The sequence below is a fragment of the Mustelus asterias genome, chromosome 9 (assembly GCF_964213995.1).
Source record: "Mustelus asterias chromosome 9, sMusAst1.hap1.1, whole genome shotgun sequence".
Taxonomy (NCBI): domain Eukaryota; kingdom Metazoa; phylum Chordata; class Chondrichthyes; order Carcharhiniformes; family Triakidae; genus Mustelus; species Mustelus asterias.
This window is the reverse complement of record NC_135809.1, coordinates 17722911-17735845: the sequence shown is the minus strand read 5'-3', so window position 1 is coordinate 17735845 and position 12935 is coordinate 17722911. Positions and strand designations below refer to the sequence as shown.

General features: G+C 40.0%; 1 protein-coding gene across 2 annotated transcripts in view; it reads left to right on the top strand.

Annotated features, from left to right (window-relative positions):
• Positions 1-12935, top strand: part of zfc3h1 (zinc finger C3H1-type containing) — a 65129-nt gene that overhangs the window by 34271 nt on the left and 17923 nt on the right. For both annotated transcript variants that reach the window (XR_013498723.1, XM_078219743.1), the window contains exons 14-20: positions 253-381; positions 2581-3126; positions 5875-5984; positions 8325-8456; positions 8983-9104; positions 9282-9383; positions 12484-12609. Coding sequence is in view for 1 of the 2 variants with exons in the window: in XM_078219743.1 (XP_078075869.1) it covers positions 253-381; positions 2581-3126; positions 5875-5984; positions 8325-8456; positions 8983-9104; positions 9282-9383; positions 12484-12609 (1267 nt within the window). In the remaining variant the exon portion in view is untranslated. The remainder of the gene's footprint in view (positions 1-252; positions 382-2580; positions 3127-5874; positions 5985-8324; positions 8457-8982; positions 9105-9281; positions 9384-12483; positions 12610-12935) is intronic.

Genomic DNA, 12935 nt, shown 5'->3' with positions numbered 1-12935 from the left:
CATCCATGATCTGACTGAATAGTGGAACAGGCTCAATGGGCACACTATTTTTAATGATCTTACAAAATAATGTTCCCCAAGAACCCAGAGAGCTCCACCTGCATATCATTCATCTAAATCGTGGGACTGGCAGATGAAAATTTGATTTTTGACGCCTCACACGGCTGCATCTTTACTAATGCAGCAGTTCCTCTGGAGTGTTGGTAGAGTAATCTTGACTACTTCCATAATGGTAGAAGTGTTTTCTTTTAGATCCACAAAGTACAACATCGAATACAAGTTAAGAAGAATTTGTCAGTAAAATATGAAGAATTTGCACGAGCGAAAGCTGTTGCCAGTCGAGAAGTGGGAAAGCGGAAACGTGAACAAGATTCATTTGTAGTAAGTTGAAAATGATTCAAAATTCATTCACAGGATGTATAATTTGCGGGCAAGTTCACATGTATTTCTCATTCCTAAGAGTCCTTGGTAAGGTGAGTACTCCAGTGTGGTCTTGCCAACACCCTGTCGTTGCAGCTACATTTCCATACCTTTGGACTTCATCCCCCTTGCAATAAAGGCCAATACTTCATTTTGCTTCCTAATGAGCTGTACTTGCATACTAGCCTTCTGTAATTCATGTACAAGCATACCCAGATCCCCCTTTACTGCAGAATTCCACAGTCTCTCTCCGTTTAAATAATAATCCACTTTGTATTCTTCCTGCTGAAGTGAACAACCTCACATTTTCTTACATTATATTTCATCTGCCAAATATTTGCTCACTCGACCTATCTACATCACTTTGCCAACTTTGTACCCTCTTCACAACAATCTCTGCATCGTTGACAAATTTGGCTAAAATCTATTTGGCCTCTTTATTTGGGTCTTTACAATAGGAGACCCCAGTGCCCCTGTGGCACCATGCCACTAGTTTGCCAACCTGAAATTTACAGTTTCATGCTGACTGGTCAACTAATAGGAAACAACGTTCCATCCGGGCTAATATGTCACCCTCAATACCATGAGTGCTTATTGAATGCCTCGTGGAAATCCAAATACGTTACAGCTACTAATGTCCCTTTTTTCACACTGCCTGTTACATCCTCAAAGAACTCCAATGAATTTGTCAAACAGAACTTTCCTTTCCCCAAACCATGCTAACTCTGCCTGATTGTATTATGATGTGGTACCATGTTTTCCTAGGGCTTTTTCTCTCTTGATTGTGATTGTTCTTCTCTGTTGCCCCCAAAGTTGCTATTTTTGGGAAGCTTTTTGTGTTTCCCGTGTGAAGACACAAAATACTTGTTCAAAGTCTGTGCCATTTCCTTGTCTCTCCAATTTCCCAATCTCACTCTCTAGTGGACCAATTGTTACTTCCACTACTTTTTCTACTTCTAAACCTGCAGAAAGTTTTGCTACCTGGTTTTATGTTTCTTGCCAGTTTTCTCTCGTGCTCCAATTGCTCTTTTTTTGTCACCCTTTGGGAAATCTTTAGAAATTGGGAACCTTCTGGCCTCCAACTAACTTTTTACAGCATTTGTGCACCTTTTAACCTGATACCATCCTTAACTTCAGTTTGCCGAGGATAGTGCATCCTTTTCATAGCATCTTGCTTTATCAATGGAATCTAATCGTAAATGCACAGCAAATTGGGAAATTGTAGAAACATGGCCATTATAGACTATATTTTAAGTAGCTGTGCTAACACATCGGCACATCAAATCAGTAACTTCCAAAAGAAAACCTTAGGTAATGCACCAGTACTTAATTTTAATGACTTTTGTATATTGCTGCATAGCAGTCTTTAAATTTAAGACTTATCTTTGGTTTTTAAACTAAAACTTGGATGCAAAGATTGACAGTCAAGCAGCTTCATCATTCAAATCTATCACTGTTTAGTCAAAAGATGTAATTCTCTATTCTAGCTAGATGTGATAGGATCTGAAACATGTTGTCTATTGCCCGTTGTGCCATCAAATATAAACAAACATGAAAAAGGTGCTTTTAACAAGTAAATGGCTATGCAGAGTTTTAGTGGGCTTGTAACCTCTATCTGCTATTGGTTTTTGTTAATGAAACATTATTTTGGATGGAACGTTTTGATTTTCTTTTTACTCCCAGCATTAGGGCCAAGTTACTTTAAACTTATAATCCTTGATGTTGCGATGCTATTTAGCTAGATGCCTTTTTAACATTAATAGGGAATTGGTTACCTCAATTGGCTGGACAGTTCGTTCATGAAGGGGTAACGCCAACAGCGTAGGTTCAATTTCCGTACCAGCTGAGGTTATTCATTAAGCCCCGACTTCTCAGCCTTGCCCCTTGCCTGAGGTGAGGTGATCCTCCGGTTCAATCACTGCTAGTCAGCTCTTCCCCCTCAAAGGGGAAAGCAGCCCATAGTCATCTGGCAACTTTACCTTTTATACTCGTTTCTTAATGAAACGTTGTTTAGGATGAGACAAGTTGATTTTTTTTTACTTCTGGCATTACAGCCAAATTACTTTAAACTTCTAATCCTTAATATTGAGATGCTATTTAGATAACTTTAACATTAACCGCATTGATTATTTAAAAAAAAAACTTGCTTTATTCCTTCAGTCTAACAAGAATATCCGGTTGGATGGCTCATCTAAGCATGTGGCAATTTTGAAGAAGCAATCTGCTGAATATATAGCTATGGAGAAAAAACGTTTGCAACAACTTGAGTATGAGTATCGGTTGAAGATTCAAAAACTGAAAGAGGCACAGGCTTTGAGGAATGCTGGGCAACCTGGCATAGAGGAAGAGCATTCATTTGTGGTGTCCCAACCTTCTCTGCATGACCTGACGCAAGATAAACTTGCTCTCGATACTGAAGAAAATGATGCTGAAGATGAAGTGCAGTCTCCATCTCTGAGGGAACGAAGGCGGTCATTCCGGGAATCAAACTCTTTCACTAAACCAAATCTCAAGCACAAAGACCTAAATCAAGGAAAAGAATCTTTAAGCAAGCCTGCAAAGAAAAGCTTTGATGAGCCTGAACTGTTTCTTGGGCTCAATATTGATGATCTTAAAAAACTTCATGGAGAGGCTGACAACTTGAAAACATTACTTCAGAAAACATTAGTCTGGGTGTCTTCAAACGAGAAACCTGTGTACGGTCAGGTTAGTAGAATGGAATTGATCTGCCTGTGTTGTGAAATAATGCAAAGCACTGCAGACATTGTGAAGCTGATGGTCAAATGTGATTTTTTTTTGTTTCCATTTCTGACTATTAATATTAGTCATGATGTGGAGATACCGGCATTGGACTGGGGTAAACACAGTAAGGAGTCTAACAACAGGTTAAAGTTCAACAGGTTTATTTGGTAGCAAATGCCACTAGCTTTTGGAGCGCTGCTCCTTCGTCAGGTAGGTGGGAGATCTGCTCATAAACAGCAAACAGGGCATATAAAGACACAAACTCAATTTACAGAATAATGATTGGAATGCGAGTCTTTACAGCTAATCAAGTCTTAAAGGTACAGACAATGTGAGTGGAGGGAGCATTAGCACAGGTTAAAGAGATGTGTATTGTCTCCAGACAGGACAGCCAGTGAGACTTTGCACACATGAGGACGGCCTCAACCGGGATCTTGGGTTCATGTCACACTATCTGTAACTCCCACAACTTGCCTGGACTTGCAAAGTCTCACTGGCTTTACTCACTCATCTCTTTAACCTGTGCTAATGCGCTCTCCATTCACATTGTCTGTACCTTTAAGACTTGATTAGCTGTAAAGATTCGCATTCCAATTATTATTCATTATTCTGTAAATTGAGTTTGTGTCTTTATATGCCCTGTTTGCTGTTTGAGCAGATCTCCCACTCACCTGACGAAGGAGCAGCGCTCCGAAAGCTAGTGGCGTTTGCTACCAAATAAACCTGTTGGACTTTAACCTGGTGTTGTTAGACTCCTTACTGTATTAATATTAGTGACATAGAATTCTACAGTGCAGAAGGAGGCCATTCGGCGCATCGAGTCTGCACCGACCGCAATGCCACCCAGGCCCCAACCCCATGCATTTACCCTGGCTAGTCCCCCGATACTAAGGGGCAATTTAGCATGGCCAATCAACCTAACCCGCACATCTTTGGACTGTGGGAGGAAACCTGAGCACCCAGAGGACACCCATGCAGACACTGAGAACGTGCAAACTCCACACAGACAGTGACCCAAGCCGGGAATCAAACCCGGGTCCCTGGCGCTGTGAGGCAGCAGTGCTAACCACTGTGCCACCATGCCGCCTGATGAAGTGTAAAGGAAGATGTTAATTTTATATAGTGCCTTTCCTGAGTTCAGGACATCCCAAAGCACTTTATGGTCAAACATTTGATGAATAGTCACTGTTGTGATGTAAGAAACATGACAGCCAATCAATGCACTTCAAGCTCCCACAAAAGCTAGATAAAAGCAAATTACTGCAGATGCTGGAATCTGAGACCAAAAGAGAAAAGACTGGAAAATCTCAGCAGGTCTGGCAGCATCTTTAAGGAGAGAAAAGAGCTGACGCTTCGAGTCCAGATGACCCTTTGTCAAAGCTCTTTTCTCTCCAGCTGCCAGTTCTGCTGAGATTTTCCAGCATCTTCTCTTTTGGCCCCACAAAAGCTAATTTGGTAATAGTCAGGTCATCATTTTTGTGATGTTGATTGAGAGTTAAGTATTGGCTAAGGCACAGGATAGATCACTTGCTCTTTTAAATAGTGGTGCCGTATGATCTTTTACATCCACTTGAGAAGGCAGATATAGCCTTAGTTTCATAGAATCATAGAAACCCTACAGTGCAGAAAGAGGCCATTTGGCCCATTGAGTCTGCACCGACCACAATCCCACCCAGGCCCTACCACATATCCCTACATATTTACCCACTAACCCCTCTAACCTCCGCATCTCAGGACACATGGGGGCAATTTTAGCATGGCCAATCAACCCAACTTGCACATCTTTGGACTGTGGGAGGAAACCGGAGCATCCGGAGGAAACACACGCAGACACGAGGAAAATGTGCAAACTCCACACAGACAGTGACCCAAGCCAGGAATCAAACCCAGGTCCCTAGAGTTGTGAAGCAGCGGAGCTAACCACTTTGCTACCGTGTCGTTTAATGTTTTATCTGAAAGACAGCAGTGCTAAAAATGCAGCAGTCCCCCAGCACTGCACTGGAGTGTCAGCCTAGCTATTTGTACTCCAGTCTCGCACTCAACCGGGTGAGAACGTTACCCAGTAAGCCAAGGGTGACATAAGTTAATAGTTGGAAAGGTGATTCTCTCCCTGTGCTGTTGAAGTTGAATATTCAGGAAACTGGACTTAATTATATAAATGAATTGTACTGAACATGCATTTAACTTTAGAAAGAATACCTGGTCTTACTGGAGAAGTCCAAAGTAGGCTTTTCTGTATACTGGCTTATGATCAAACTTCAGAGAATTGCTTTCATCAGGCGGTTCTTGCATACTTAATACCTTTAGAGGATTGCTCTTAAATTTGGAATTCATTGCACACAGCCGCAAAATTATTTGTGGATATAAGCCATTAAGAAAACTAAACTATGATGACCTAGGGACACTTGGAAAATTTCTGTGACTTGATATTACTCAATTAACCACAGATCAAAGCTCACTGTAATAAGGAAATTGCCTTTTATTGACATAATTAGAGTGGAATTGCAATTTTTTAAAGGTTATTTCAAGCCATCAAAACTATCATTTAAAATATGTTTTGGAAAATTTTTGATCATGATACTTACTGCACAAGTAACCTTTTTCTTTCTGAATAGTTCTTTAAAGCACAGAATATGTGAAGTGTTCTTTTTAAAAATGGCTTTTCAAAGTGGTTGTACTTTTTTATATAAAAGGAACTGCTGTCTTCTGCAGGAGATTCCTGTGGATTTGGATGTAGTATTGGCACAGTCAAGACAAGTTGATTTGAAACCAACTCCATTTGGACCATATAATAGCCCTCTTTTGGTCTTCAAATCTTACAGGTATGTAATAAAAATATATTGGAATGTTGAATACTTAAGTCCTGATAAAACTGTGTTGGAATTTAAAGAGCAAAGGAGAAAAAATAAATTTATAGTTCAGAGATAAACCGGAAGCCAAATGAGGAGGTATTGGGTGGGGTGTTCAAGTGCTTGGTCAATGGTGGATTTGAAGGAGGAGAAAGGGGTTTCAGTAGGAATTTGTGGATCCTCGGTCATCAGATCAGTTTGGTTAAATTGGATGCCAAGGTTATGAATAGTCTGCTTGTGCCTGAGATTGTTTGGGAGTGAAATAAAACCAGTGGCCAGGGTAAGCAGTTTGGGCAAAGTGCAGTCGGCAATTGCTTTATTGATCCTGGTATTTAAATGGAAGAAATTGTGGCCCATCAGAGAATGAATGTTGGGATTTAACTTAGTGCTGTAAATTGGTAGCTATGGCAAGAATACATTGCATAGCTTAGAAGTTTCCTCAAGTTGAGCAGTGCCATGGAAGATCCATTTGCAATAGATACTGCATTTAATATGAATTTTGAGAAACGTGTTTCAACTTTTTTAAAAGCGAGCTAGTCATACTTTCAAATACACTGAAAACTTGTTTGGTGGTGATTCACATAGTTGTATTAAGATGAGCATGCAACTGCATTTCTTAATTTAATGTTAAATTGCTAAAATATTTAATTCTGCCCTTCAGTATATTACACTGCTCAGACACTTGACTTGATGTACTGGAGAAAAAGGAAGTTCAGTAGTAGTCATCAACGTTTTTCTAAGTCCAAATTAAAAATTGGTGCATGCACAAGTTGATCTTCCTATCATTAATGAGTAAACTTTCTAAAATATCAAGCATTCTGGATGCTATATTTTTGTGCTTGCTAAAGTATGTATCAGGAAGTTTGCTTCATAAAGACAGTTGTAGTATTTCATTACTGGCAATTCTGACATTTCTGCTGTAGGTTTACTGTTGTTACCATCAATGCAGAAGAGCAGCCTTTCTATTCTGTCATAACAGCACACTGGAATGCATGTGAGCTGAGCAGATTGCTTGTATATTTACAGTATAAACATGCTAAACCAGCCCATGCTAGCATATATGCTTCATTTAGAACCACAGAAGTTACGGCACAAAAAAAGACCATTCAGCCCATCGTGTCTGTGCTGGTTGGAAAAAAAACTAACCGTCCATTCTAGTCCTGCTTTCCAACACCCAGGCCATAACCTTGCAGGTTCCACATTTCAGGTGTGGATCCAGGTATCTTTTAAATGACTTGAGGTTTCTGCCTCAGTCACAAATCCAGGAAACAAATTCCAGACACCTACCACCCTCTGGGTGAAAATCTTTTGCCCAGTTTCCTCTTTAATGTTTTTTACCAATTACCTTAAATTTGTGCTTCTTGCTAACTGATCTCTCCACGAGGCAAAACAAGCCACCCCTGTCTCCTCTATCTAGGGCCCTCTTAATCTTGTCCACCTTTATTAAGCCACCTCTGTCGAACAGCTGCCTCTGTTCAAAGGAGGCTGTCTCCAGTCTTGCCTCCGCTAACTCTGTCAGCATAGCCTTCTACTCCCTTCTCCCTCATGCATATCTAGCTCCCACATGAATGCATCTCTGCTGTTCACCCTAACTTCTCCCTTTTGTGCCTTGTTCCACATTCTCACCACTCTGGGTAAAGGAGCTATTTTCCAATTGAGTTCTTGGTGGCTATACAATAAAAGTCTCTAGCTTTTCCCTTCTTCACGAACTATCTGTAGGTTTACTGTTGTTACCATCAATGCAGAAGAGCAGCCTTTCTATTCTGTCATAACAGCACACTGGAATGCATGTGAGCTGAGCAGATTGCTTGTATATTTACAGTATAAACATGCTATTCCGCTATCTGTTTGGATAGTTGTTTCACAGACAGCAGACATCAGTGATGATGAATGATAGTTCAGGTTTTATACCTGACCTAAGCATGCATTGAAGTAGACGGGACCTTTGGTGATTTGTTAACAGATTTAAGTTAAAAAAATACTGAGGAAGGATTGGATACATTGACGCATTCTTTTGATTTTAGTTATTGAGTACTCCAGTGACAATTGCTCACAGCATAGCAAACCAATTTTGTAGAGTTTATTCTTAATTGGATACGTGGAACTTGTCACATCTAACCGTACTGTAACATTGGCATTAGAGAAAATTTATTGGCTGGTAAATGTGCACATTTGAAATTGGCAAATGACTTTTTTATATTATAGTTAAGATGGTTTAAGACTGAATTGTGTAGTTTATTTCCTTAGTTTAAGGGCTGCCATTGTTTTTGCTCCATTGTTTATATATACTTGTTTTTAAACCTCTTTCTTCAGATTCAGTCCGTACTTTCGAAACAAGGAGAAACTTCTGATTAGTTCAGTATCCTATAGCAACTTGATTGAGCCTAAACAGTGTTTCTGTCGATTTGATTTAACTGGTACATGCAATGATGATGATTGTCAGTGGTACGTATATACTGTTTTATCTTGCACATGAAGATTAAATTAGTTCAATAAAATCAATGGTGCGGTGAAAAATGTACACACTTTGGCAGTAAGAGTTCTAGCACAAACTTCTAGGAGGCCAACTACCTTAGCTGTATGTTTACACTAAAAATGTAATGCTTAAAATGTTTTTCTTAAAATGGCAGGACTATTGGAAACTCCCTTTAAATGAGTTTTTAATAATGTATGCGTATATAAACTTGAGACAAATGATCGTTGAGATTTGTGATTTCTGTCAATGTGAATTAGTTAATCAGCAGAGCATCAATGAAATTAGGCTTTATTAGGAATTGGAAACTCTTTTTCCACATTGTTTACTTAAAAGGTTAATATTTGGAGTTGGAATGATTTTGGATGCTGGTCCTGACACTGCGAAAGTAACCTGAACTTGAGGACTTATCATTACGCCGGTTTCAACATAATGATTTGTAACGTGGAGTTTTTGATAGACCTATTAAAGTCTAGAATATCTTTTTCTTCTGTCTAGGCAGCACATGAGAGACTGCATTTTAAATCAATGCCAACTGTTTCAAGATCTGCTCTCCTACAATTTATCTCTGATTAAATGTTCGGATTTTAGTACAGATGAAGAAATCAGGGTTGCAGCAGGTAATAAAATTATGATTTACTGTCTGGATATTTACGCAAATGGTTTTGATTTATAAAATGTGAGGTAGTCAAAAAAATTTCATCTCAATTTTTGTATACAATGTTATACGAAAAGTTTCTAGTTGAAGATATTGCATTCAAAGCATAAAATTAATCAACTTTTTTTAATATGCAAAGAAAATTATGTGGATAAACAATTTGGCAAAAACAAGGATCGTATGACGACAGATGAGATGGCTGTTTTGCTTGTCAGCAAAGTGAATGAGAGTACAGGTCACAGTAAGTAACAGTTTATTTTCTCACACTTCAGTCTTGACAATAATTACTTTATAGCCCACAAATTACTAGACTTATTGTGTTCAAGTTCACAACTTTATTAGTGGTGGAATTTGAACATCTAACCTCTGGCTTGCTAGTCTGATAAAAGTGCACCTGCCCCTGATTGAGAGTTGGCACATTGGCACTGATGCACATTATGACGGAACAGCATATTGCAGACATCCATGAATAATGAATGTTTGGGTTAAAGCACGATAACAGTGCAAATTAGCTTCTGCAGATGAGAATGGAGTGAGAGCGAAAATATTTTTTCGATCAGTTTTTGTCCACTGTGTGCAGGAAGGCTTCCTGACGCAGTATGTAGATAGACCAACAAGAGGCGAGGCCACATTGGATTTGGTACAGTGTAATGAACCAGGCCAGGTGTTAGATTTGGAGGTAGCTGAGCACTTTGGTGACAGTGACCACAATTTGATTACGTTTACTTTAGCAATGGAAAAGGATAGGTATATACCAAAGGGCAAGAGTTATAGCTGGGGGAAAGGAAATTATGATGCGATTAGGCGAGATTTAGCTGGCATAGGTTGGGGAAGAAAACTGCAGGGGATGGGCACAATTGTAATGTGGAACTTGTTCAAGGAACAGCTGCTATGTGTCCTTGATAAACATGTACCTGTCAGGCAGGGAGGAAGCAGACGTGTGAGGGAACCGTGGTTTACTAAGGAGGTTGAATCTCTTGTGAAGAGGAAGAAGGAGACTTATGTTAAGATGAGACGTGAAGGCTCAGTTAGGGCGCTTGAGAGTTACAAGTTAGCCAGGAAGGACCTAAAGAAAGGGGTAAGAAGAGCCAGGAGGGGACATGAGAAGTCTTTGGTGGGTAGGATCAAGGAAAACCCTAAAGCTTTCTGTAGGTATGTCAGGAGTAAAAGAATGACTAGGGTAAGATTAGGGCCAGTCAAGGACAGGAGTGGGAAGTTGTGCGTGGAGTCTGAAGAGATAGGAGAGGCACTAAATGAATATTTTTCGTCGGTATTCACACTGGAGAGGGACAGTGTTGTTGAGGGGAGTACTGAGATGCAGGCTGTTGGACTGGATGGGATTGATGTTCATAAGGAGGAGGTGTTAGCAATTCTGGAAAAGGTAAAAATAGATAAGTCCCCTGGGCCGGATGGGATTTATCCTAGGATTCTCTGGGAGGCTAGAGAGGAGATTGCAGAGCCTTTGGCTTTGATCTTTGCGTCATCATTGTCTACAGGAACAGTGCCAGAAGACTGGAGGATAGCAAATGTTGTCCCCTTGTTCAAGAAGGGGAGTAGGGACAACCCTGGTAATTATAGACTGGTGAGCCTTACTTCTGTTGTGGGCAAATTATTGGAAAGGATTATGAGGGATAGGATTTATAATCACCTAGAAAGGAATAATTTGATTAGGGATAGTCAGCACGGCTTTGTGAAGGGTAGGTCGTGCCTCACAAACCTTATTGAGTTCTTTGAAAAGGTGACCAGAGAGGTGCATGAGGGTAAAGCGGTTGATGTGGTGTATATGGATTTCAGCAAAGCGTTTGATAAGGTTCCTCATGGTAAACTTTTGCAGAAAATACGGACACATGGGATTGAGGGTGATTTAGTGGTTTGGATCAGGAATTGGCTAGCTGTAAGAAAACAAAGGGTGGTGGTTGATGGGAAATATTCATCCTGGAGTTCAGTTACCAGTGGTGTACCGCAAGGATCTGTTTTGGGGCCACTGCTGTTTGTCATTTTTATTAATGACTTGGATGAGGGCGTGGAAGGATGGATTAGTAAATTTGCGGATGACACTAAAGTCGGTGGAGTTGTAGACAGTGTGGAGGGAAGTGGCAGGTTACAGAGGGACATAGATAAGCTGCAGAGCTGGGCTGAGAGATGGCAAATGGAATTTAATGCGGAAAAGTGTGAGGTGATTCACTTTGGAAGGAGTAACAGGAATACAGAGTACTGGGCTAATGGTAAGATACTTGGTAGTGTGGATGAACAGAGGGATCTGGGTGTCCATGTGCATAGATCCCTGAAAGTTGACACCCAGTTTGATAGGGTTGTTAAGAAGGCGTATGGTGTGTTAGCTTTTATTGGTAGAGGGATTGAGTTTCGGAGCCAGGAGGTCATGCTGCAACTGTACAAAACTCTGGTGCGGCCACATTTGGAGTATTGCGTACAGTTCTGGTCGCCGCATTATAGGAAAGATGTGGAAGTGTTGGAAAGGATGCAGAGGAGATTTACCAGGATGTTGCCTGGTATGGTGGGAAAATCGTATGAGGAAAGGCTGAGGGGCTTGAGGTTGTTTTCGTTAGAGAGAAGAAGGTTAAGAGGTGACTTAATAGAGGCATACAAGATGATCAGAGGATTAGATAGGGTGGATAGTGAGAGCCTTTTTCCTCGGATGGTGTTGGCTAGCACGAGGGGGCATAGCTTTAAATTGAGGGGTGAGAGATATAGGACAGATGTTAGAGGTAGGTTCTTTACTCAGAGTAGTAAGGGCGTGGAATGCCCTGCCTGCAGCAGTGGTGGACTCGTCAATGTTGAGAGCGTTCAAGTGGTTATTGGATAAACATATGGATGATATTGGAATAGTGTAGATTAGAGGGGCTTTAGATTGGTACCACTGGTCGGCGCAACATCGAGGGCCGAAGGGCCTGTACTGCGCTGCTATGTTCTATGTTCTATTTCTGCAAGTTCTAATATGGACATCTATGTCAACATACAACAAATGGAAATAAACTGAAGTAAATATTTTTCAATAAACTTTGGTGTTTTGAATTAATTGGGGAAAAATGTCAGAATAAGAGTGGAACATTTGACTTAACTTTGAAATGGTTTGAAGTGCATTAAAGCAAATGCTTTGTGAAATAAACTAGTACGGCCTCTTCAAACACTTGTGATTTTCATGCAGTTTGATATTTACTGAACAAATGTATTCATGCACGTGCTACTTTATCAAAACTGACGTAAGTTGTTGTGTGTGGAAATGATTACTTGATATAAGAATGTTGAGTTTAAAAGTTAAGCAATAGAAATAATAGGTTTTCATAAAACTGTCGCATGAAAGTAATGTTCACTTGTTTCAGCACCTCCTTACACAACTTTCAAAGACAGAAGGAAATGGAAACCCAAGCTTTCGAGAAAACAAGTTTCTGAAAGCAGCACCAATAGCAACAGTGATGATGAACAAAATTCTGGACCAATAAGATATGGTATGCATAAGTTTTCTGTAGATAAGATTTGAGTCAGTTTTAAAAGCCATTTGATTTTGTTTTTGCAATATTTGGACAATGCAATCTTTATCTATTCTGAATACGTGGGCATCTGTTCTTTTAACGAATGTGATGGGGGATCTTTGATAAAGCAATGTACAAATGAAATGGTTCACCTGTTCAGTATTTCATTCCATGGTGTGATTTTAATAGCACAGTCCTCCTCCATGTGTCCTTTGATAGCAGATTGTCCTGATAAGTGGATTATACAGTGTTTATTGTATAAGTGGAATTTTCCCTCCTTCCTTTTACTGCAGATAAAAATA